The 24,417-nt window shown below is 38.6% G+C and overlaps 1 protein-coding gene and 1 pseudogene across 1 annotated transcript in view; one reads left to right on the top strand and one right to left on the bottom strand.

Annotated features, from left to right (window-relative positions):
* ANKRD45 (ankyrin repeat domain 45) overlaps positions 1,335-24,417 on the bottom strand; it is a 49,723-nt gene continuing 26,640 nt past the window's right edge. Inside the window, exons 4-6 of the mRNA XM_005690886.3 lie at positions 21,344-21,438; positions 18,736-18,874; positions 1,335-5,630 (exon numbers count right to left, since the gene is read on the bottom strand). Coding sequence (XP_005690943.1) covers positions 5,602-5,630; positions 18,736-18,874; positions 21,344-21,438 — 263 coding nt within the window. The 3' untranslated portion in view covers positions 1,335-5,601. The remainder of the gene's footprint in view (positions 5,631-18,735; positions 18,875-21,343; positions 21,439-24,417) is intronic.
* Positions 5,714-12,003, top strand: LOC102175425 (annotated as a pseudogene).

Below are 24,417 nucleotides of genomic sequence, written 5' to 3' on the forward strand. Positions count from 1 at the left end.
TCTGCCTGGAGAATTCTGCGACCAGAGGAGCCTGGCAGGCTACAGTCCATGGGGTCACAAAGAGTCAGAGAGGACTGAGTGACTAAAACTTCTACACTTCTGATTTGTGGTAGAGCCAGTTGAATACTTTGATGGCTTTGAGAGTTGAGAGCTGAGAGGCTGCCCAGTCAGTCTCACCCAAATTCCATCTGCTGATGATAGACTACACTGTCTGACAGAGACAGGCACAAAACAAGTTGGTTAGTCATAGCTCTCTGTCCCCCTAACACTATGGTTGGTTCAGAGCATGAGACTCAAGACCAATCAGATGATGCCTTGATATATACATACATATATACTATTATCGAGAGACAACTGGTCTCTTTCCATTTGACTTTAGTTGTGGTGATAACCCCTAGTGCAGCTACAGGCCATCTTTCCAGCTGCACTGAGAAAGCCAACCTCAAGTCTGAAACTGAGCAAAGCCTTTTTGAGTCTGAACATTTCCATGACATACCACCTAAATACCACTGAGGTCTTAACCAATAACCTCACAATCCTGCCTGAGATTTTATCTTTTCCCAGAAGCCATCTCTTATTTTGATAACTTTTTTGCCATCTACAAAGGCTAGGAATGAGAACTAATTTTATTTTCAAACCTAGCAAGTACTGAATCCTTTATATTTCTTTTAAATTTTATTTGAAAACTGAACTGTTCCTTTTAGGCTCATCTCTCTCCAATTTTAGTAGGAAAATACAGGTGGCACTTGAACACTATTTGGGAAAGTCCTGGGCAGGATCACTGAGTTCATTACTTGGATAAAAGTGTGGCCAAACTTACCACCATCACATAAGAAGGGTACCTTTTCTCTAGCTTCCAATAACATTTTCCTCTCTTCCCTAAAAATTCCCACTACAAGCCTCCTGTGCATGAGTTTGTGCTCAGTCGTGTCTGACTCTCTGCGACCCCAAGGACTGTTGCCCTCCAGGCTCCTCTGTCCATGGAATCTTCCACGCAAAAATACTGGAGCAAGTTTGCCATGCCCTTCTCCATGTGATCTTCCTGACCCAGGGACTAAACCTGGGTCTCCCACATTGCAGGCAGATTCTTTACCATCTGAGCCACCAGGGAAGTCCCAAGAGCCTCCCAGACAGCCTCAAAGATTCTCCTAATAATCTAAGGCTCTTCAGGCTCTCACTAACACTCTCCTCTAGCCCATTCCAGCTTCTGTCTACCACCCAGTCCCCAAAGGCAATGCCATATGTTTTAGGGTTTGTTATGTGAATTTCTCACTTCCAAATTCTAAAATTTATGTGTTATAAATTGCCGCATAACAAACAGACACAAACCTTAGTAGTTTAAAACAACAATTATTTATTTGGCTGAAATCTACAGTTTTGGCATGGCTCAACAGAGGCTTATCTCTGCTCCATACAGCACCAGCTGTGATGGTTCAACTGGAGGATCTGCTTCCAAGATGATTCACCCACATCACTGATGACTGCTGGCTGGAGCTCAGCCAGGGCTACGAGCTGGGCCTCAGTGCCTGTCCATATAGGTCTCTCCACAGGTTGGTTTCCAAGAGCCAGCATCTCAAGAAAATTAGGTAGAAACTGTATCATCTTTATCTTTTATGATCTATGAAAGTCACATAGTTTTACTTCTAGTGTAATCACAGGCCTGCCCAGGTTCATGATGAGAGAACAGAGACCCACCTCTCTATGTGAGGAATGTCACGATCACATTGTAGAAGAGCAGGTGGGATGAGAGATGCGGACATCTTAGAAAATGCAATCTATCACAAATTAGATGAAACATTGGGATGGACTGTCAGCCTTTCACAATTATGGTAACCTAAGTAGCAGCCCGACTGCTTTAGCTTAGTCTAGAGCAACATATCTCAAAGGCTAGACCATATGCTGGTTGTAATTCATTATATGAATTCCCTCATACATGGAAAAATGAAAAACATAGAAGTCTATACTAAAAGTTAATTTATTCAACTTTAAAGAGTAGAGCCTTATACTGAGGTCATATCTTCCTGTTTTTTTCTGGCATTAATATTTCTTTTCTTTTATTAAATGATAGTCATAACAGACATTAGCTGTTTTCTTAATGATATCATACCAATCACCTCCCCCTCCTCTTTTTTTTTTTACAGTTTTCCAATCAATGAAAAAACACAAAAGCCTAAGGAACCACCATCTAAAAGTAATCAGAACACTCTTATGTACCTTTTGCTTCACTACCTCTTAAATAATGTGATTTAATTTACTTTACTAGTATGTACTTTGAAATAGTAATTAATGTCTCTGTGGGTGTTCAAAGTCATGCAGCTACCTGAGTAACAACTCAAAGTCATGCAGCTACCTGAGTACAGCTCAAAGTCATGCAGCTACCTGAATAACAGCTCAAACAGGATTCAGACAGAATTCAAAAAGTATCAGGACCTTTGACACTCCTGTAAATATATCTATAATTCAATGTAACATTAGGTCACAAGATACACCATGTCTCTCAAAACTTACTAAAGTTACAGATCTATAGATATAAACATATATTCAGACCCTCACATTAGTGAAATGCTTAAAATGAGATTCAGGAATTCCTTGATAATTACCAGGATCACATGACTAAAAAGTAATTGGGGACTCAAGAAGAAAGCTTAGAAATATAGAACAAACTAAATACACAATCGTAATTCTGGATGTATGTGTGGCTTGTCTTCTGGAGGAGCAGAAGTTGACATGGGGCATTGGTACAGCAAAATATGGAGACAGGATTCAGGAGTCATTTCTATAAAGGTGAACAAGCTCTATAAATAAATGGAGACTAGTGAATTCTATAAATAAGGTGGTGCCAAAACTATTATTCACTAACTTACCACGTTACAGGTTCTTTGGGAATGAAGAAAAACAAGACAAAGTCCCTACCTTGAAAAAGTTCACAGTTGGGACTTCCCTGGTGGTCCAGTGGTTAAGAATCCTCCTTGCGATGCAGAAACACTGGTCCAACCCCTGGTGAGGAAACTAAGACCCCACAGGCCTCAGAGCAACTAAGCTTGAGTGCCATAACTATTGAGTCTATGCACAACTAGAGAGTCCATGTACCACAACAAAAGATTCCGCACGCTGCAACTAAAACCTGATACAGCCAAATAAACAATTAAATATGCTTAAAAAAAAAAGCTTATAGTTCATATGTGAACAATTACATAGAATATAGTACAGAGCTATTAATGTTATGGGTGCCCCAAGGGATTAGTTCTTACTAACATTAAGGATAGAGATCATGGAGTAGAGAATTACAGATTGCTTTCCCAAGGGTTGGGATTGACTTTTTTCAGCTTTATTGAGGTACAATTGACAAGTAAAATTGAAACATAGCATTGTCTTTCGAAAAGTTCCCCTATCTTGAAGCAGGATGAAGAAGAGGAGCTGGTGTCTCAGCCCATTCAGGCTGCTGTAACAAACCCATCATACGGTTTGTTGTAACTTATAAACAACAAACATTTACTTCTCATATTTCTGGAGGCTGGGAAGGCCAAGTTCATGACACCAGCAGACTCTCTTGAGTCTGCTTTCTAGATGGATATCTTCCTGCTGTAACCTCACATGGTGCAAGGAGCAAGGGAGCCATCTAGGGACTCTTATATAAAGGGCCTGATCAGCAGCCTCACTGACCTTATCACCTGCCAAGGCTTCACCTCCTAATACTCTCACAGAGGGCATCAAGTTTCAAAATAGTAATCTGGAGGGGAGACACAAACATATTCATAGCAGCTGCTGAAAAGAGAAAAGGAGTCTATAAGAAAGTAAAGGAACCGTAATGACATAAAGGTGCCAGTGTGAATTTCAAGAACAAGATATAAAGATAAAGGAGAGAGTTTATTTTCTACTCAGTTTTATCTAGGAATTTTTGAAGTGAGATTCAGAAATCCTTTCCTCATCACTAGAACTACATGCCTGGAAAGTGGTGTCATATTCACGATCAAGGCTCAAAAAATGTAGAATCAGAGCAGAAAGGACAAAAATGGCATCTGACCTTTGCCTAAATTATCGCTGTGCTTAAAGGGGGACAATCTAATATTAAGAGAATGGAACAAACACTGGTCTCCTTTTTTGCACTACTCCATAAATACCCACTAGATCTATCAATCAGGGGGCTGAGAGGCAATGCTCTTCTGCTCCAGGCAACTAAACCTGAATAGCTCATACATTAAAAAAAAAAATCTCAAAACTTTTACATTTGTGATACAGTGTTATCTCAAAATTGTTCCTGAGAAAATGTTAATTGACAAGGAATTACTGAACTGCTCATTTCTTTTCCTTCCCTTCAACAATGAAAAACTAGCTTTTAGGATGAGACAAAGAAGAGAATAATTTTCTTCCTATAGAACTTTTCCAGAAAGACACAGAGTAGCAGAAGGTTCAGGGGCTCTTAGACAAACTAGAAAAATGACATTTCAAATCACTAATATGAAACCAACAATTATATTTAAAACCTAAGTAATATAAAACAGAAGGAAAATGACATGTAATACAGTTAGGGGACAACAGAGGATGAGATGGTTGGATGGCATCACCGACTCAATGGACATGAGTCTGAGCAAGCTCTGGGAGTTGGTGATGCACGGGGAAGCCTGGCATGCTGCAGTCCATGGGGTCGCAAAGAGTCAGGCACGACTGAGCAACTGAACTGAACTGAACTGAACTGATTGCCAAACCTACAGATTAGGCGAAATCTAAATATAAAGCTAAACAGATCTGTTTATCAATTTAAAGACAGAGGCGGTTAAAGAAACAAGAAGATTTACTAAGAGATCACGTGTATGCATGCGTGCTTAGTCACTTCAGTTGTGTCTGACTCTATGTGACCCTGTGAACTGTTGCCTGTCCATGGGATTCCCCAGGCAAGAATACTGGAGTGGGTAGCTATGTCCTCCTCCAGGAGATCTTCCTGACCCAGGGGTCGAACCCACACCTCTTACCATCTCCTGCATTGGCAGGTGGGTTCTTTACCACTAGTACCACCTGGGAAGCCCACAAGGAGACCACATCCCACCTTAAAGGTGAATTTTATTATGGAGGTAAGAAAGTAATATTTGTATAAGCAGAGGACTCTCATCTGAACCATCCTTAACACATCCTGGCTCCAGAATGTCTTCCCATAGCTTTCCTTTTGAGGAAGGGAGAACACATATTTCCTTCGGAAATGGTCAATGTGTCTTTAAAAAAAAAAAAAATCCCTCAGTTAAAGAGAAACTCCCTGCCTTAATTACACAGAAAACTGTCAGATTCTCTAAGCAACTTTTATAACTCCCATCTGGTCTTTGTGAGTGACTCATACTCAAGTTTTCTCTGGAACTCACATTAGACTGACTTGCAAGGGCAGAGGCAAGGCCAGAAAGTCTGGACATAAGCATGCTGAATGGGATAAAACAAAACAAGCATGATTTAATTTCATATTTAAACATTTTTCTAAAACCCCACATCTATTTTCTTAACTTCAGTGAGCACAGATAGGTTTGCCTTTATAGACATAGAAGACGATGTGGCCTGTTATTAAAACACATACTCAACAGAAGGTATGATCTTGACTTCTTTTCTGACCGTGGCTTACTATACAGATTTGGCACTTTTCACTTGACCTGAAAGGAAGAAGATTTTTAAATTACATTTAATTAGCATGCTACAGAAAACAAAAATGAAGCCAGCTTTTAAAACACTAGGCATGAAACAAATCAGTATATCCAAGCCTGATGCAGTCATTAATGAAACCCTGATGTTGGTAGGTCAATTCTCCCCCAACCTTTTCCTTTTCCCCCAATATTTAAAGCTGTGAGGTCACACTTCTCATATAAACAGTATTACTGCTCCTAATTGAGCCATTTGAGTAAACTGCTTAACCTCACATGTCTGCACTTTCTTCATTGTAAAACAAAGGGGTCATTTCAGAGGTTCCATCAAGATCTAATATGAAGGTATAAGATACTGAGGTGCTCGGAGGAGATACAGAGGACTTGGGTAAAGAGGCAATATTTAAAATTCAAATATAGTATATTTATAATGTTGTGTTAATTTCTGCCATAGAGCAAAGTGATTCAATGTGTGTGTGTGTATAAACAACTTTTTCATATTCTTTCCCATTATGGTTTCTTACAGACTATAGTTCCCTCTGCTATATAATAGGACCTTGTTGTTTATCCATACTACGTATAATAGTTGACATCTGCTAATTCCAAACTCTCAATTCATCCCTTCCCAAACCCCCTCCCCTGCCTTGACAAACACAAGTCTGTTCTGTCTGTGAGTCTGTTTCTGTTCTGTAGATAAGTCCATCTGTGTCATATTTTAGATCCCATATATAAGTGGTATCATCATGGTATTTCTCTTTCTCTTTCTTACTTCACTTAGTACGATAATCTCTTGGTCCATCCATGCTGCTATAAATGGCATTATTTCATTTCTTCTCATGGCTGAGTAGCATCCCATTGTGTGTGTGTATATATATATACCACATCTTTATCCATTCATCTGTCAATAAACATTTAGGTTGTTTTCATATCTTGGCTATTGTAAATACACTGCTATGAAAATAGAGGTGCAAGTATCTTCTTGAATTATAATTTTTTCTGTATGTATGCCCAAAAGTGAAACTGCTGGATCATATGACAACTCTATTTTTAGTTTTTTGAGGAACCTACATGCTGTTTTCCATAGTGGCTGCACCAATTTACATTCCTACAACAGTACAGGAGGACTTCCTTTTCTCTGCTCCTTCTCTGGCATTTCTTTCTTTGTAGACCTCTTATGATGGCCACTCTAACCATTGTGAGGTGGTACCTCATAGTTTTGATTTGCATTCCTCTAATAATCAGTGATGATACACATCTTTTCATGTATCTATTAGCCATCCAAATGTCTTCACTGGAGAAATGTTTATTTAGGTCTTCTGCCTATATGTTGATTGGGTTGTTTGCTTTTCCTGGTATATGATCTTTTTTATGTGTTGCTGGATTCAGTTTGCTAGTATTCAGTTGAGAATATTTGCATCTAATTCGTCAAAAACATTGGCCTATAATTTTCTTTTTTGGTGGTATCTTTATCTGCTTTTGGTATCTGGGTAAGAGCAGCTTCATAAAATGTCTTTGGGAGTGTTCCTTTCTCTTCACTCTTTTGGAAAAGTTTGAGAAGGATTCATGTAAGTTCTTATTTGTATGTTTCATAGAATTTTCCTGTGAAGCCATCTGTTCCTAAGTTTTGTTTGTAGAGAGCTTTTTATTACAAATTGTATTTCACTTTAGAGATTGGTCTGTTAAAATTACCTTTATCTTCTTGATTCAGTTTTGGTAGGCTATATGTTTCTAGAAATGTCTTTTTTTCTAAGTTGTCCCATTTGTTGGCATATAATTGTTTATAGTATTCTTTCATGGGTTTTTGTGTTTCTGCAGTATCAGTTGTGATTTCTCCTCTTTCATTTCTGATTTTGTTTTGTTTTTCATTTTTTAGATCATCTCTCTTTTCTTCTTGAGCACTGTCAATTTTGTTTACTTTTTCAAAGAATCACTCTTGACTTTATTGATTTTCTATTGCTTTTTAAATTTCTATCTTATTATTTCCTCTCTGATCTATATTATTTCCTTCCTTCCGCTGACTTTAGGTTTTGCTTGTTCTTCTTTTTCTAACTGTTTTAAGTGGTAGCTTAGTTTATTTATTTCAGATTTTTCTTGTTTCTTGAAGAAGGCCTGTATCACTATGAACTTCCCTCTAAGAACTGCTCTCGCTGCATCCCACAGATTTTGTATGGTGGTGTTCTCACAGTCATTTGTCTCAAGGTAGTTTTTTTAATTTTCTATTTAATTTCATTGTTGACCCATTCATCTTTTAGTAGCATGTTACTTTGTCTCCATGTAATTGATTTTTTTCTTTTCTTTTTCTATGGTTGATTTCTAGGTAATGAAATTGTGGTCAGAAAAGATGCTTGAAATAACTTGTATACTCTTAAATGTATTCAGGCTTGTTTTGTGCCCTAGTATGTGGTCAATCCTAGAGTATACTCCATGTGCACTTGAAAAGAATGTGCACTCTGGTTTTTTGTTTGTTTGTTTTTGGATATAATGGCCTGAACAAAATCAATTGTCTGTTAGATTTTGGCCTCCCCAGTGGCTCAGCAGTAAAGATTCTACCTGCAATGCGGGAGACACCAGTTTGATCCCCAGATCAGGAAGATACTCTAGAAGAGGACAACCCACTCCAGTATTCTTGCCTGGAGAATCCCATGGACAGAGGAGCCTGGCGAGCTACAGTCCATAGAGTTGCAAAGAGTCAGACATGACTGAATTGACAGCACACATGCATGCACAGCATGTTGAATTTTATCATTTAGAATCTCTGTTGCCTTACTGATTTTCTTCCTGAAACATCTATTCATTGGTGTGAGCGAGGTGTTAAAGTCTCCTACTATTGATGTATTGCTATCAATCTCTCCCTTTACATCTATTAGCATTTATTTTATGTACTTGGGTGTTTCTATATCAGGTGGATATAGCCTCTTCTTGTATTTTTTGTTCCTTTTATCATTATATAGTATCTTGATTTTTATCTTTCTTTATGATCTTTAAAGTCAATTTTGTCAGATATGAGCATTGCTACAACCACTTTCTTGTCATTTCCATTTGCATGAAATATCTTTTTCCATACCTTCACTCTCAATCTATGTGTGTCCTCTGCCCTACAGTGGGTCTCTCATATGCAACGTAGTCAGTTCAGTTTAGTTTAGCCACTCAGTCGTGTCTAACTCTTTGCAACCCCAAGGAACATTGCACACCAGGCCTCCCTGTCCATCACCAACTCCCAGAGTACCCCCAAATTCACATCCATTGAGTTGCTGGTGCCATCCAACCATCTTATCCTCTATCATCCCCTTCTCCTTCTGCCCTCAATCTTTCCCAGGATCAGGGTCTTTTCAAATGAGTCAGCTCCTTGCATCAGGTGACCAAAGTATTCGGTTTTAGCTTCAACATTAGCCCTTCCAATGAACACCCAGGACTGATTTCCTTTAGGATGGACTGGTTGGATCTCCTTGCACTCCAAGGGACTCTCAAGAGCCTTCTCCAACACTACAGTTCAAAAGCATCAATTCTTCAGTGCTCAGCTTTCTTCACAGTCCAACTCTCACATCCATACATGACTACTAGAAAAACCATAGCCTTGACTAGACAGACCTTTGTTGACAAAGTAATGTCTCTGCTTTTGAATATGCTATCTAGGTTGGTCATAACTTTCCTTCCAAGGAGTAAGCGTCTTTTAATTTCATGGCTGCAATCACCATCTGCAGGGATTTTGGAGCCCCAAAAAATAAATTCTGACACTGTTTCCACTGTTTCCCCATCTATTTGCCATGAAGTGATGGGACCGGATGCCATGATCTTCATTTTCTGAATGTTGAGCTTTAAGCCAACTTTTTCACTCTCCTCTTTCACTTTCACTAAGAGGCTCTTTAGTTCTTCATTTTCTGCCATAAGGGCAGTGTCATCTGCATATCTGAGGTTACTGATATTTCTCCCAGAAATCTTAATTCCAGCTTGTATTTCTTCCAGTTCAGCATTTCTCATGATGTACTCTGCATATAAGTTAAATAAGCAGGGTGACAATATACAGCCTTGACGTACTCCTTTTCTTATTTGGAACCAGTCTGTTGTTCCATGTCCAGTTCTAACTCTTGCTTCCTGACCTGCATACAGGTTTCTCAAGAGGCAGGTCACATGGTCTGGTATTCCCATCTCTCTCAGAATTTTCCACAGTTTATTGTGATCCACACAGTCAAAGGCTTTGGCATAGTCAATAAAGCAGAAGTAGTTGTTTTTCTGGAACTCTCTTGCTTTTTCCATGATCCAGCAGATGTTGGCAATTTGATCTCTGGTTCCTCCGTCTTTTCTAAAACCAGCTTGAACATCTGGAAGTTCATGGTTCACGTATTGCTGAAGCCTGGCTTGGAGAATTTTGACCATTATTTTGCTAGTGTGTGAGATGAGTGCAATTGTGTGGTACTTTCAGCATTCTTTGACATTGCCTTTCTTTGGGTTTGGAAAGAAAACTGACCTTTTCCAGTCCTGTGGCCACTGCTGAGTTTTCCAAATTTGCTGGCATATTGAGTGCAGCACTTTCACAGCATCATCTTTTAGGATTTGAAACAGCTCAACTGGAATTCCATCACCTCCACTAGTTTTGTTCATAGTGATACTTCCTAAGGCCCACTTGACGTCACATTCCAGGATGACTGGCTCTAGGTGACTGATCACACCATCATGATTATCTGGGTCATGAAGATCTTTTTTGTATAGTTCTTCAGTGTATTCTTGCCACCTGTTCTTAGTATCTTCTGCTTCTGTCAGGTCCATACCATTTCTGTCCTTTATCGAGCCCATCTTTGCATGAAATGTTCCCTTGGTATCTCTATTTTTCTTGAAGAGATCTCTAGTCTTTCCCATTCTGTTGTTTTCCTCTATTTCTTTGCATTGATTGCCGAGGAAGGCTTTCTTATCTCTCCTTGCTATTCTTTGGAACTCTGCATTCAGATGCTTACATCTTTCCCTTTCTCCTTTGCTTTTTGCTTGTCTTCTTTTCACAGCTATTTGTAAGACCTCCTCAGACAGCCATTTTGCCTTTTTGCATTTCTTTTTCTTGGGGACGGTCTTGATTCCTGTCTCCTGTACAATGTCATGAAGCTCCATCCATAGTTCATCAGGCACTCTGTCTATCAGATCTAGTCCCTAGATCTATTTCTCACTTCCACTGTATAATCACAAGGGATTTGATTTAGGTCATACCTGAATGGCCTAGTGGTTTTCCCCACTTCCTCAATGTAACATATTGTAGGCTCTTACTTTTTTATTCAATCTACCACTGATGTGTTCGGATTGGAGAATTAGTCCATTGACATTTGAGGTAATTACTGATATATATGTGTTTACTACCACTTTAAACTTTGTTTTCTGGTGACTTTGTATTTGTTCTTTTTCTTTTAACTTTTCCTTTTGTGTCTTGATTTCTTCTGTATTATTCTTGTGCTCTCTTCTTTTTGGTTTTTGTGAATCTATTGTATGTTTTTGATTTGTGGTTACCCTGGTTTTCAGTATGTTAACCCCTTCCTATATCTACTTGCTTTAGTGAAAGTGTCATCACTCAGTCATATCCAACTCTTTGTGACCCCACTGACTGTAGCCTACCAGGCTCCTCCATCCGTGGGATTTTCCAGGCAAGAGTACTTGCGTGGATTGCCAGGGGATCTTCCCGTCCCAGGGATCGAACCCAGGTCTTCTGCATTGCAAACAGGTGCTTTACCTGCTGAGCCACCAGGGAAGCCCACTTGCTTTAGACTGGTAGTCAAACAGGTTCAAATACATTCTAAAAAAGTATCATTTTCTTACTTTCCTCCCCCACATTTTATGATTTTGATGTTCTATTTTACATCTTCATGTTTATCCTTTTGCTGTTTATTGTGGTTATTACTTTCATAGAAAAAATATTATTTCATTTTTAAAAATCTGTGTACTGCTCTCTTCCTCAGCTCTGCATACAGAAGTGGCAGTCATCTCCTACTTGGCATCACGGCTAACCCCAGACCCCTTGTGAAGTCCAAGATCTTAAAAAAGAGGGCAAGAAGTTCATCTGACACCAGCCAAATAAATATGTAAAAATTAACTGGAACTGGCAGAAACCCAGAAACACTGACAACAGGGTGTATGGGAAATACAAGGGCCACATCTTGATGCCTAATACTGGTTACAGGAGCAACAAGAAAACAGAGCACATGTTGCCTAGGGGCCTCTGGAAGCTCCTAGTCACAACATCGAAGAGTTTGAAGTGCTGCTGATGTGCAACAAATCTTACTATGCTGAGATTGCTCACATCTCCTCCAAGAACTGAAAAGACTGAAAAGCCATTGTGGAAAGAGCAGTCCAGCTGGTTATTAGAGTCAGCAATCCCGACATCAGGCTATGCAGCAAATAAAATGAATAGACAGCTCATATACACATTGTGTTTGTGTTAATAAAACCATGAAACTCATGGGAAAAAAAAAATCTGTTACTGACTCATTTAATTTACTTCCACCTGTGATTTGCTCTTTCCTATAGATTCTTGCTTCTTTTCTACTTAGAGACAATCTTTCAATATTTCCTTCAGAACAGGTTTGGTATTGCACTATTGTTTTACCTTTTACTTGTTTGAGAAACTCTTGATCTCTCCTTCTATTTTAAATGATAATCTTGCTGGGTAGAGTATCCTAGATTGCAAATTTTTCCTTTCAGGACTTTCAGTATATCCTGCCACTCTCTTCTGGCCTGCAGCATTTCTGTAGAGAAATCAGCTAATAGCTTTATGGAGGTTCCCTTGTAATTAACTCAAGAGTTGGACATGACTTAGTGACTAAACCACCACTTTTCTCTTACTGCCTTTAGAACCCTCTCTTTATTTTTAACTTTTGCCATTTTAACTATGTTTTGGTGTAGCTCTGTTTGAATTCATCTTCTTTGGTACCCTCTGTGCTTCCTGTACCTGGATATCTGTTTCTTTCTTTAGATTTGGGAAGTTTTCAGCCATAACTTTTAAAAATACATTTTCATTCCCTTTTTTTTCTGCTTCTGGGACCCCTATTATGTGTAGGTTGGCACACTTTATCACTGACTCAATGGACAGGAATCTGAGCAAACTCTGGGAGATAGTAAAGGACAGGGAAGCTGCAGTCTATAGGGTAACAAAGAGTCAGACATAACTTAGTGACTGAACAACAACAAAATAATATAAAGGTCTTTTTATATTGCTTTCTTTTTTTTTTAATTTTTCTTTCTGTCTGCTCTTCTGACTGGGTGAAAGTATTTAAGTCGCTCGGTCATGTGTGACTCTTTGTGACCCCATGGACTATACAGTTCATGGAATTCTAGGTATCCTTTCCCTTCTCCAGGGAATCTTCCCAACTCATGAATCGAACCCAGGTCTCCTGCATTGCAGGTGGGTTCTTTACCAGCTGAGCCACAAGGGAAGCCCAAGAATACTGGAGTGGGTAGCATATCCCTTCTCCAGTGGATATTCCCAACCCAGGAATCAAACTGGGAGATTTCTGACTGGGAGATTTCCATTATTTTAACTTGCAGATCACTTATTCATTCTTCTCCATTATCAATCTGCTACCTTTTGCCTTACATTCAGTTTTTATCTCAGCAAATGAATTTTCTAATTTTTCTTGGTTCCTCTTTATAGTTTCCAGTTCTTTTTTTACAGTAATCTGCATTTCTAATGAAAGCCCTGTTTAATTCATTCAGCATTTTCATTATTTCCTTTTCTAACTTGGTGTCTATTAAGCTGAAGAGGTCTGTTTCATTGTTCTTTCAGGGGAATTCTCTTGATCTTTCAATCAAAGATTAAAAGTGGGAATGGTTCCTCTGATTCTTCATTTTACTTGTATTTCTCTTACTCTATGAGTTTAGGAGAAACAATTATCTACTGTGGTCTTGAAGGGCTATTTTTATGTAAAAGTGTCCCTACATGGCTTGTGTCTGTTTAATATTTTTGGTACAAGGGCTGTTTTTTAGTATGGATGCCTGCAGCATCTTTCCTCAGTGTGTGCTGGCCATTATCCTGTTGATAGAAGGTATGACTGATGATGTGGTGATCACAGCCTGCACTGGATGCTGAATGGGGCCTCTTCTTTGCTCTGTAGTTGTCACAGCGCTGTTAGAGTCAGGGTCTGCTCCCTAGTTGTTAGAAAAGAAGCCCCCAGATCCATTTCTAAGCTTCACTGTGTAGCAGGCAGGATTGGAGTGCTCCTACTGCAAGAGGAGCAACTGAGCATTCTTCCATTAGAGCTGTTCACTAGGGAGCACTCTCTGTGGTATCGCCTGTCACCCATTGTGGGGGCTCACAAAGTACACTATTGTGTACACTACCCTGGGCCCCACCTCCACTGTGGGAATACAGACAATCAGCCCTGTGTCTCTCACACACTATGTTCACAAAGCCACTAATGCAGATACACAGGCACCAATCCTCTGAAGTCAAGTACCAGGACCACAGTAGTTGCACAACTGGGAGATATGGAAGAAGCCCAGACTCCAGCCCCACCTTCATGTGCATGCACACACAAAGCCCACAGCTGCTAAGGCCAGACCTATCCCAGCCACAGGAGCACCCACTATCCACTTGCATGTCCCAGAGGCACTGAGTTACAAAGCTAGCAACAGTGTTGTGGATCATATAGCCATTGGGGAGAGGGCTCTGCTTTCAACTCTGCCTCTGAGTGTGGGCATCCTTGCATACCCCCAGAGTTCACACAGGCAGCTCTGAGAAAGAAGCACCTATGGCAGACCCCACCACCCCCTTTACCCTTGCATTAACAATGGGGTTTCAAGGGTGGTGCAGGCCAGCCATGAGACTGTCAAAAGTGAGGCTGCTATGACAGGACCTGTCCTTCCTTTTGTGCACCTCTTAACAATGGCATTTCACTTCTATGGCAGGCTGGGCTTCTCCCACACACACCTCTGGTTTGGGTCCATACAACACTCTAGCCCCTTCAGGTTGTCTTTGCAAGGCTAACCCCAGTTCTTTCCTCAAGTCTGTCCTCTGAAGCATGAGTTTCAGCACACAGCCTATGCACACACCAGCAGGTTGATATCTCTGGCTGGGGACTGCAGCAAGGTAGTACAGGCCCTCTGTGTTGGTTTCTGTCTGTTCTGCCTGCTACAAACTGACTGCTGTGTTCTCCTCCAAGCCTCTGAAGCTCCCTTTCCATCCTGGGTGATCTCACCACCAGTGTGACAACTTCCTAGGGCATGGGAACATTTCCTCTTTTGCAGCTCTCTTCCAGGGGCACAGATCCTGTCCTGCTTCCTTCCTTCTTTTCCTTTTATCCTACCCAGTTACATGGAGATCGTCCCTGCACTTCTAGGTATCTGAGATTTTCTGTTCAATAGTGTTCAATAGTTATTCTGTGATAACTGTTCCACATGTAGGTGTATTTCTTATGTATCTGAGGAAAAGGTGAGCTCCACGTCCTTCTATACCACCATCTTGATTGAAGCATCTGCAATTCTTTCCCAGAGGTGATAAGAGAAAGAGAAATGATTGTTGGGCCAGACTAACAATAGTGATAGCTCAGGGAAAGGTGGGAATTGACTATATAAGCATCTTGACCATCTCCTTCCTGGACTACACTGGTCTCACTCCCTCTGGTCTCTTCTCCCTCCAAACCATTTTGCAAGGAAAGCCAGATTATTTTCCACTACTTAATCCCTCATTTTTCCTACTCCAAACAAAGCCCTTAATGGCAACCCATGGCCCTGGAAGTAAAGCCCAAACATCTAAGCTTATAATCCAGTACTTTTAATGAAAGCTAACTTTCAACCTTATTTTCTACTCTTCCCCAATTCAGACTCAACTACAATCAGCCAGATGGATACTGACCACTTCCCTATTTCCATATTTCAATTTTTCATCATCATATTGTACTTTCATTTCATAATTTCCTATATACTCCACCCTGGCTACCTATCTTTCCAGGAAATTCCTCTTTCTTCATGATGCTTTCTCTTTATGTTTAGGCCTCCCTGAGTTACACAGCATTTAGCTTATCCATTCAAGAATACTTGTTTACTCACAAACTGGGTGATGGACTCCTGAAAGACAAGAACAATGCAAAGGTATCTATTTCCCTTCAGGGACCTAAGATAGTGCAGTGGGTATGCTCATTCAATATTAGATACAGGTGGCAAGGGACAGTCTATCATACTACTGAGGATACATTCAGTACCTTCACCTTTGAAAAACCGCAGTTCCTTTTGATAAACATAAATATCTTAAGTATTGGGTATTCACATTCAAAAGAATGAAGTTGGATTCCTACCTGACACCATAAACAAATAGCAACTTAAAATGAATCATAGACATGTTTAGACATCAGGCTCAAAAAACTGTAAAAGTCTTACAAAAAAAAAAAACCATAAAAATAAATCTTGGAGACCTTAGACAAGGCAATGTTTCTCCGATATGACACTGAAAGCACAATCAACAAAGGGAAAGATAGATAAATTAGATTTCATCAAACTTAAAGCCTTTTCTGCTTCAAAGAACACAATTATGGAAATGAAAAGATAATTCACATAATGGGAGAAAACATTTGCAAGTTATATATCTGATAAGAGCCTTATACCCAAGATATACAAAGAAGTTTTACAATTCAAAAATAAGAAGAAAAATACAAACATGCGGAGACTAAACAACATGCTGCTAAAAAAACCAATGAGCCAATGAGTCAGTTAAAGAGAAAAACAGAGAATACCTCAAAACAAGTGAAAATGTAAACACAAAAGATCTTCCAAAATCTACAGGATGTAGAAAAGGAAGTTCTAAAAGGAAAGTTTATAGCAATACAGGAATACGTCAAGTAACAAAAAATATCTCAAATAAACAACCTAACTTACCTAACCTTCCTTTAATTTCATATAAAAGAATTAGAAAAAGAAAAACAAATAAGGTCCAAAGTCAGCAGAAGGAAGGAAAAAAAATCAGAGAAGAAATAAATACAATAGAGACCAAAAAACTGTAGAAAAGATCAATGAAATCAGTAGTTTTTTAAATAAATAAAATTGATAAACCTTTAGCCAGACAAATCAAGAAAAAAAGAGAACCCAAATAAACAAAATAAGAAATGAAAGAGGAGAAATAACTGATACCACAGAGATATAAAAAAGTCATAAGAGAATATTATGAACAGTTACATGCCAACAAACTAAATGGCCTAGAATAAATGGTCAAATTTCTAGAAACATAAATTTTTAAACACTAAATCAAAAAGAAACAATTTGAACAGATCAATCGGCAGTCATGCAATTGAATTTGTAATTTTCAAAACGTCTAGAAAGCAAAAGACAGGACTGAATGACTTCATAAAAATTTTACCCAACATACAAAAAAGAGTTAATTCCTTTCCTTCTCAAACTATTCCAAAAATTGAAGATGAGGGAATACTCCCAAATTCATTCTATGAGGCCATCATTATCCTGATACCAAAACCAGCCAAAAATAACTTCAAAAAAAAAGAAAATTAAAAGTCAATATCTCTGATAGACTATATCTCAGAAAGTCTTGTCAAATACTATATACAATTACTTACATGTGGAATCTAAAAATTTTTTGCAAAAAACAATGAATGTAATAAAACTAATAGACTCACAGATATACAGAAAAAACTAGTGGTTACCAGTAGGAGGGGAAAGACAGGAGGGGTAAAAGAGGGGTAGAATAGTAAGAGATATAAACTACTACACATAAAATAAACAAGCAACAGGGATATATTGAACAACAGAGGGAAGTACAGTCATTACTTTGCAGTAACTTTAAATTCTATTAACATATTGAATTACTATGTTATATACCTAAAACTAATATATTATAAATCAAGTATATAGTTCAATCAAAAAACAAGGAGACAACTCAACTTAAAAATAGGCAAAAGATTCAAAAAGACATTTCTCCAAAGAAAATATGCAAATGGCCAGTAAGCACATGAAAGAATGTTTAACATTATCAGTAATTAAGGAAATGCAAATGGGAACTACATTAAGATACTTCATACCCACTAAAAGAGCTAAAAAATATTTTTTAAGGTAATAACAAATGTTGATAACAATGTGGAGAAAATTGGAATCCTTATATATATTGCTTATGAAAATAGAAATTTGGAAACAGTTTGGTAATTCCTCCAAAGGTCAGAAATAGAGGTACCATGTGACCCAGCAATTCCCCCTCTAAATACAGACCCAGAGAAATGAAAACATGTGGCCACATAAAAATCTGTACACAAAGTTCACAGCAGCATTATTTATAATAGTCAAATGAACAGAAACTCAAATGTCTATTAATGAATAAATTTGAATCCACACAATGGACTATGATTTAACAATAAAAAGGAATACTGACATATATTACAACATGATGAACCTTAAAAACATTATGCAAAGTGAAAGAAGTCAGACACAAAAGGTGACAGACTGTATGATTCTATGAAATGTTCAGAACAGGCAATCCATAGAGATAAAAAGTAAATTAGTGGTTGCCAGGGACTTGTGGAACCAAGGAATGGGTATTGACTACTAATGGGTATGGTGTTTCTTTTGGGACAGTAAAATGAGAAATTATGCAGTAAAATTAGACAGTGGTGATGCTTATATAACCGAAAATATACCAAAAACCACTGAATTGGACATTTTTAAATGGTGAATTTCATGGTATGAGAATTCTATCTCAGTAAAGCTGATAGCTTTAAAATCTTAGGTACACGTGCCACCAAGATTCTGATAGTGTACCTTCTCCAATGACAGTACAGTATTCCCACAACAGGCTTTTCAAACTATAGACTTTCATCACTGAAAAAAAAATTTTTTTTCAAATTCTGCCTCTCTGTCTCCTTGAAAGACATGCTTTCTGGTTGAAAATCATTAGTCAAAACCATAGCAAATTACATAAAATTAAATGATTAGTGATGGTAATAAGATTAGTACTAGACATTATAGAAATAACTCAGTTATTATTTTTAGCTATTATTAATACTGGAACTGAATGAAACTGAGTTATGGATTAGAGCTTATAATAAGGTTAATGGCTACTTCATGAAGATTGTTGAAATCTGATTATCTCAGAAATAACAACACTGAATCTAATTTTTACGCAACTTTCAAATCATTTTTATCCAAAACTTACGTGGTGTAGCCATTTTCGTGAAGATAGGAGTCACAATATCTTCCAATTGCTGTTTCTGCTCAAAGAGCTCATTAATGGAAGCTTCCAAATGGGTTTCCAACCATTCATTTTTTACACGGCATGCATTGAGGAGGATATTCTAGAGACAGAAACAAGGAATTTACTTTCCACTTGTTTATTTAAAAATGAAACTCTATGGTATCTCTAAATCAGCACTGTGCAACAGAACTTTCTGTGATGATGGAAGTGGTCACAGAAATATCTGCATGGTCTAATACAGTCATCATTAGATGCATATAGCCAGTGAGCATTAGAAAAGTGGCTGGTGTGACTGAGCAGTTGAATTTTTAATTTTAATTAATTCTAATTTATAGTCACATGAAGCCAGGGGATACTGTAGCTGATAGTGCAGTACTAACACTAATGAAATGTGTGTATAATGAAACTCATTAATCTAGAGACATGATGCCTTGGGCCAGTCTACATCCTCTCCCTATTTATTTTCAGTGAGCTCTGCATGGCAATTAGATGGGGAAACAATGGAAACAGTGACAGACTTTATTTTCTTGGGCTCCAAAATCACTGCAGATTGTGACTGCAGCCAAGAAATTAAAAGACACTTGCTCCTTGGAAGAAAAGCTATGACCAACCTAGACAGCATATTCAAAAGCAGAGACATTACTTTGCCAACAAAGGTCCGTCTAGCCAAGGCTATGGTTTTTCAGTAGTCATGTATGGATGTGAGAGTTGGACTATAAAGAAAGATTGAGCAGGGAAGAATTGATGATTTTGAACTGTGGTGTTGGAGAAGACTCTTGAGAGTCCCTTGGACTGCAAGGAGATCCAACCAGTCCATCCTAAACAAGATCAGTCCTGGGTGTTCATTGGAAGGGCTGATGTTGAAGCTGAAGCTCCAATACTTTGGCCACCTGATGCGAAGAACTGACTCATTTGAAAAGACCCTGATGCTGGGAAAGATTGAAGGCGGGAGGAAAAGGGGACAACAGAGGATGAGATGGTTGGATGGCATCACCAACTCAATGGACATGAGTTTGAGTAAACTCCGGGAGTTGGTGATAGACAGGGAAGCCTGGCATGCTGCAGTACTTGGAGTCACAAAGAGTTGGACACAACTGAACAGAGTCGGACACAACAGAACAAGAGTCAGACATGACTGAACTGAACTGAACTGTGACAAATGTTTGCAAAAGTTGGAAAAAGTAGGTGGATGGTGTGCACTTCATGCAAGTCAACAGACAATGCCAATATTTATTCCTTCTTAGGTGATTCACAGGAGGAGGAAGTCTAAGAAATGAGCAAAACCTCACTGAAAACCTCTCAATTTGCATTTCAAAACCATCTCTTTGCACATGAGCAGCAAACTGCTGGTACCTGATTTAAGATGTTCATTATTCTATGATTTGTAATAATGAGGAGACATGAATAAATTTATTACATGTCCTATCCATATTAATAAATAAGCAACATTATATGCAGAAGTATAAAGAATGAAGTGGATTTGTAAAGATGTCCATAATATATTCTTTAAAGGAAAAGAGAAAATTAAAGAATAACTTGTATAGTATGATCCTATTTTTATAAAAGCAAAATCTCTTATATTAATAAAACTATATGTATGCATACATATATTTACATAAGTGAGGAAAAGTATACTGAGATTAGCACAAAATTGCTATTAGAATCACAGGGTAATAAGACTCAATAGGGTAAAAAGAAAATTATTAAGTCTGCTTTAGATGTTTTGCTTTTATTCTAACCATTAGTATAGGTACATAATATTTTCTAGCTCAAATAATCAAATATTTAAAAACTGAAATTAAAAAGGCTTTTATAGTAACTAGTTTGACAAAACACTGTTTGTGCCAGGAAGATTGTTTTGCAAATCTAATAGATACACTAGCTCTTCTAATAGAATTCTATCTATACTTTGTTTCATAAGAGATTTTGTAAAATGTTTTACAAACAAGTGAAACGTGTGTCTTATCATGTTCTCAGACTTGCTGATGTCTTACACTTTTAGCAGTAGCTAATTTTTTTCATCAGAATTAAAAGTCACAGAAAATTCATACAATGTCCTTCCCAGAAATGCAAGAAATAATTTAAAACCCAAACACATTTCTAATCTTTAGCATACCTTTTTTTTAGTATACATCAAAAGAAATCAACTAGTTCACATGTAGTACATAATATATGACAAATGTGGCAAGCTGGCTTTACAATTAGCTATCTTTACACCTGTGTATTTTTCTATTATGCAAATTTTGATACATGAAAAAATAGGCAGTGTATATAAGCATATATGTGAACATACAGACCAAAATATATGATGTATATGTAAGTTTTGAAGCAAACTAATGAAATGAGTATCAGTGGACCCCACTAATCAACAGAAGAACAAGAATGCTGCCAGTAGTATTAATGCTGCTTCTATCAGCAGTTTAATAAGAAAGGAAAAAAAAGGAAGGAAGGGAAGGAGAACAGAGCAGTGAGGATCACCACCTACCTCTAGTGCTTTAGTATAGCAGTTAGATACAAGGGGGGAAAATCTCAAAAGACTTCAGAACAAAATGTAAGCACAATGTTGTACCTTGTCTTCCTTATAAAGCTTCCCTGGTCCCTTTTCTGAATCTGTAACAGTTGCAGAGACCTTTGCAATATATTTTTTCAGTGCCAGCCTTGCTTCTGAAAGAACAGGACAGTAAAAATGCTTAAAAATAAGGCAAAGACCAAAAAAATTCACTCAACAGTTTATAATGTAATTTTATAAATCCAGAGCTTTATAAAGACTGTGTAGGAGATTTGTTACAGTTTTCCTTGGGGAAATTCAAAAAAGATAACACTTAACTAACACAGTGATTTGGGGTACTCACTATATTCGTGTGTGTGTGCGTGCGTGCATGCTCAGTAACTCCGTCATGTCTGATTCTTTGCAATCCCATAGACTATTGCCATCAGACTTCTCTGTCCATGGAATTTTCCAGGCAAGAATACTGGAATGGGTTGCCATTTCCTACTCCAGTAGAACTTCAATTCCGCTAAAATTTTTAAAGAGCAAATAAATACAAAATGTGACACCAAAGAAACTACAGTCTATCAGAATATCTACTCTGGAAAGTGAAAGTCGCTCAGTCGTGTCTGACTCTGCCACCCCATGAACTATACAGTCCGTGGAATTCTCCAGGCCAGAATACTGGAGTGGGTAGCCTTTCCGTTCTCCAGGAGATCTTCCCAACCCAGGGATCAAACCCACGTCTCCCGCACTGCAGGTGGATTCTTTACCAGCTGAGCTAATCTGGAAAAAGGAACAAAAAGTATTTCCAACAGAAAAATTATTGGGACTTCCCTGGTGGTCCAGTGGCTAGGACCCCACGCTCCTGATGCCGTGGGCCCAGGTTCCATCCCTGGTCAGAAAACCAGATCCCACATGCCACAACTAAGAGGTTGCATGTCTGCATGCTGCAGTGAAAACTCAGTGTAGCCAAATAAGTAAATGTCATTTGTTTTACCCTTCAAAATAAATTAAAAATAGCTTCCCTCTTAAAAAAGTGTTTAGAATAATTCCATTCTCTATAAACACCCGTCACAAAATTTGTAAGGCTTGTTTAAACAAAATCACAACACTGAAAGAAATACAGAGACAGACAGATTGAATATAATAAACAGTAGATTTGTTGTTGTTGTTTAATTGCTCAGTTGTGTCTGATTCTTTACAGTCTCATGGACTGTAGCCCGCCATGCTCTTCTATCCATAGAAGTTCCCAGGCAAGAATACTAGAGTGGGTTACCATTTCCTTCTCTGGGGGATCTTCCCAGATCAGGGATCGAACCTGCATCTCCTGCATTGGCAGGAGGGGTCTTTATAGCTGAGCCATCTGGGGCTTCTACATGGAGAGAAGAGTAGAGTTGGAGAGGACTTAGCAACTGAACAACAAAACAGGATTAGCAAAGCATTAATAATACTTCAAATTAATTTAACAATTGATCATGTCTTGTGACTGCTATAACAAATTGCCACAAATCTGGTGGCTTAAAACAATGCAAGCTTATCCTGTAGTAAATTCTAGAGGCCACAAGTCTGCAATCAGTTTGCTGCTGCTAAGTCGCTTCGGTCATGTCCAACTCTGTGCGACCCCACAGACAGCAGCCCACCAGGCTCCCCCATCCCCGGGATTCTCCAGGCAAAAACACTGGAGTGGGTTGCCATTTCCTTCTCCAATGCATGAAAGGGAAAAGTGAAAGTGAAGTCACTCAGTCGTGCCCGCCTCTTAGCGACCCCATGGACTGCAGCCTACCAGGTTCCTCCATCCATGGGATTTTCCAGGCAAGAGTACTGGAGTGGGTTGCCATTGGAATCAGTTTAGCTGAGTGAAAATCAAGATGTTGGTGGGGAAGATTCTTTCTATGGGTTCTGAAAGGAGAATCTATTTCTTGCTGTTTTCCACCTCTAGCTGCAGCCTATACTCCTTGGCTGGTGGCTCCTTCTTCAACCAAAATACACCATTCTAATGTCTAGTTCCATCATCAAATCACCTCCTCTTCTGTGTCAAATCTCCTGCCTCTCACTTATAATAAAGACACTTGTGACTACACTTAGGTCTCAGCTGGATAATCCACGATGATCTCTCCATCTAAAGATCTTCAGTTTAAGGATCCACAAGATCCCATATGAGGTAACATGCTCAGGTTCTGAGGGTTAGAACCTAGATATCTTTGGTAGACATTTTTCAGCCTACCATAGCCTGCCCTCTGACCTTCCCAAACTCACATCTATCCCACATGCAAATACATTTATCCCATGCCAGCATCTAAGTTTCAATCCATTACAACATCAACTCATGTTCAAATGTTCATCTAAAATATCATCAGCTCAAAAGTCTCATCTCTTCATACAAACAAGATATATGTGAGACATTGGTATGATCCATCTATCCTGGGGTAAAATTCCTCTCTATCTGCAGACCTGTGATAATAGAAAACAAGTTTTCTACCCCAAAATACACTGGTGGGACAGGCACAAAGCAACAGTTATAGATACTGCCATTCAAAACGTGAGAAATTAGAAGGAAACAAGGAGTCACCTCAGTCTCAAGCAATTCTGAAATCCCAAAGGGCAAATTTTATGACGTATCATAGCCTCTTGGCCTGCAGCTCCAGCCTGAGTCATCCTTCCTTTTCATGAAAGATGAAAAGTTTTTGCAGCTGAACCATCTTGTCAATTACAGCTTCAAATCTATCATTCATGTTGCAAGCAGAATCAATTCTCTAAACTGTAATCTAAGGTTTTGGCTCCACTAGTTGGTGACCTGGAGCCAGTGGTGGTTCCAGAATTTCAGTACAGGAGGAAGTTTAGTAGAGGAATTAGTTTGAAGAGGCGATTAAGGGACTTGTCATAAAGCTATATTTGTATAATAAGCATGCTGATTTTACTGAGTGCATATGTTTATTTTGGGTGGCCTGGTAGAGAAAGCAGCTTACTGCAAGCATCTTCTAATGCCACCAGACCTATCAGAGCATTCAGGTAGCAATATACCACAGACTGGGAAGTTTATGAACAACAGAAACTTGTTTTTCATAGTTCTGGAGGCTGGCAAGTCCAAGATCAAGCTGCAACATGGTTGCAGTCTAGTGAGACCCCTCTTCTTTCACTGCCAACACCTCCTC

This window comes from Capra hircus, chromosome 16, assembly GCF_001704415.2.
Source record: "Capra hircus breed San Clemente chromosome 16, ASM170441v1, whole genome shotgun sequence".
Classification (NCBI taxonomy): Eukaryota; Metazoa; Chordata; class Mammalia; order Artiodactyla; family Bovidae; genus Capra; species Capra hircus.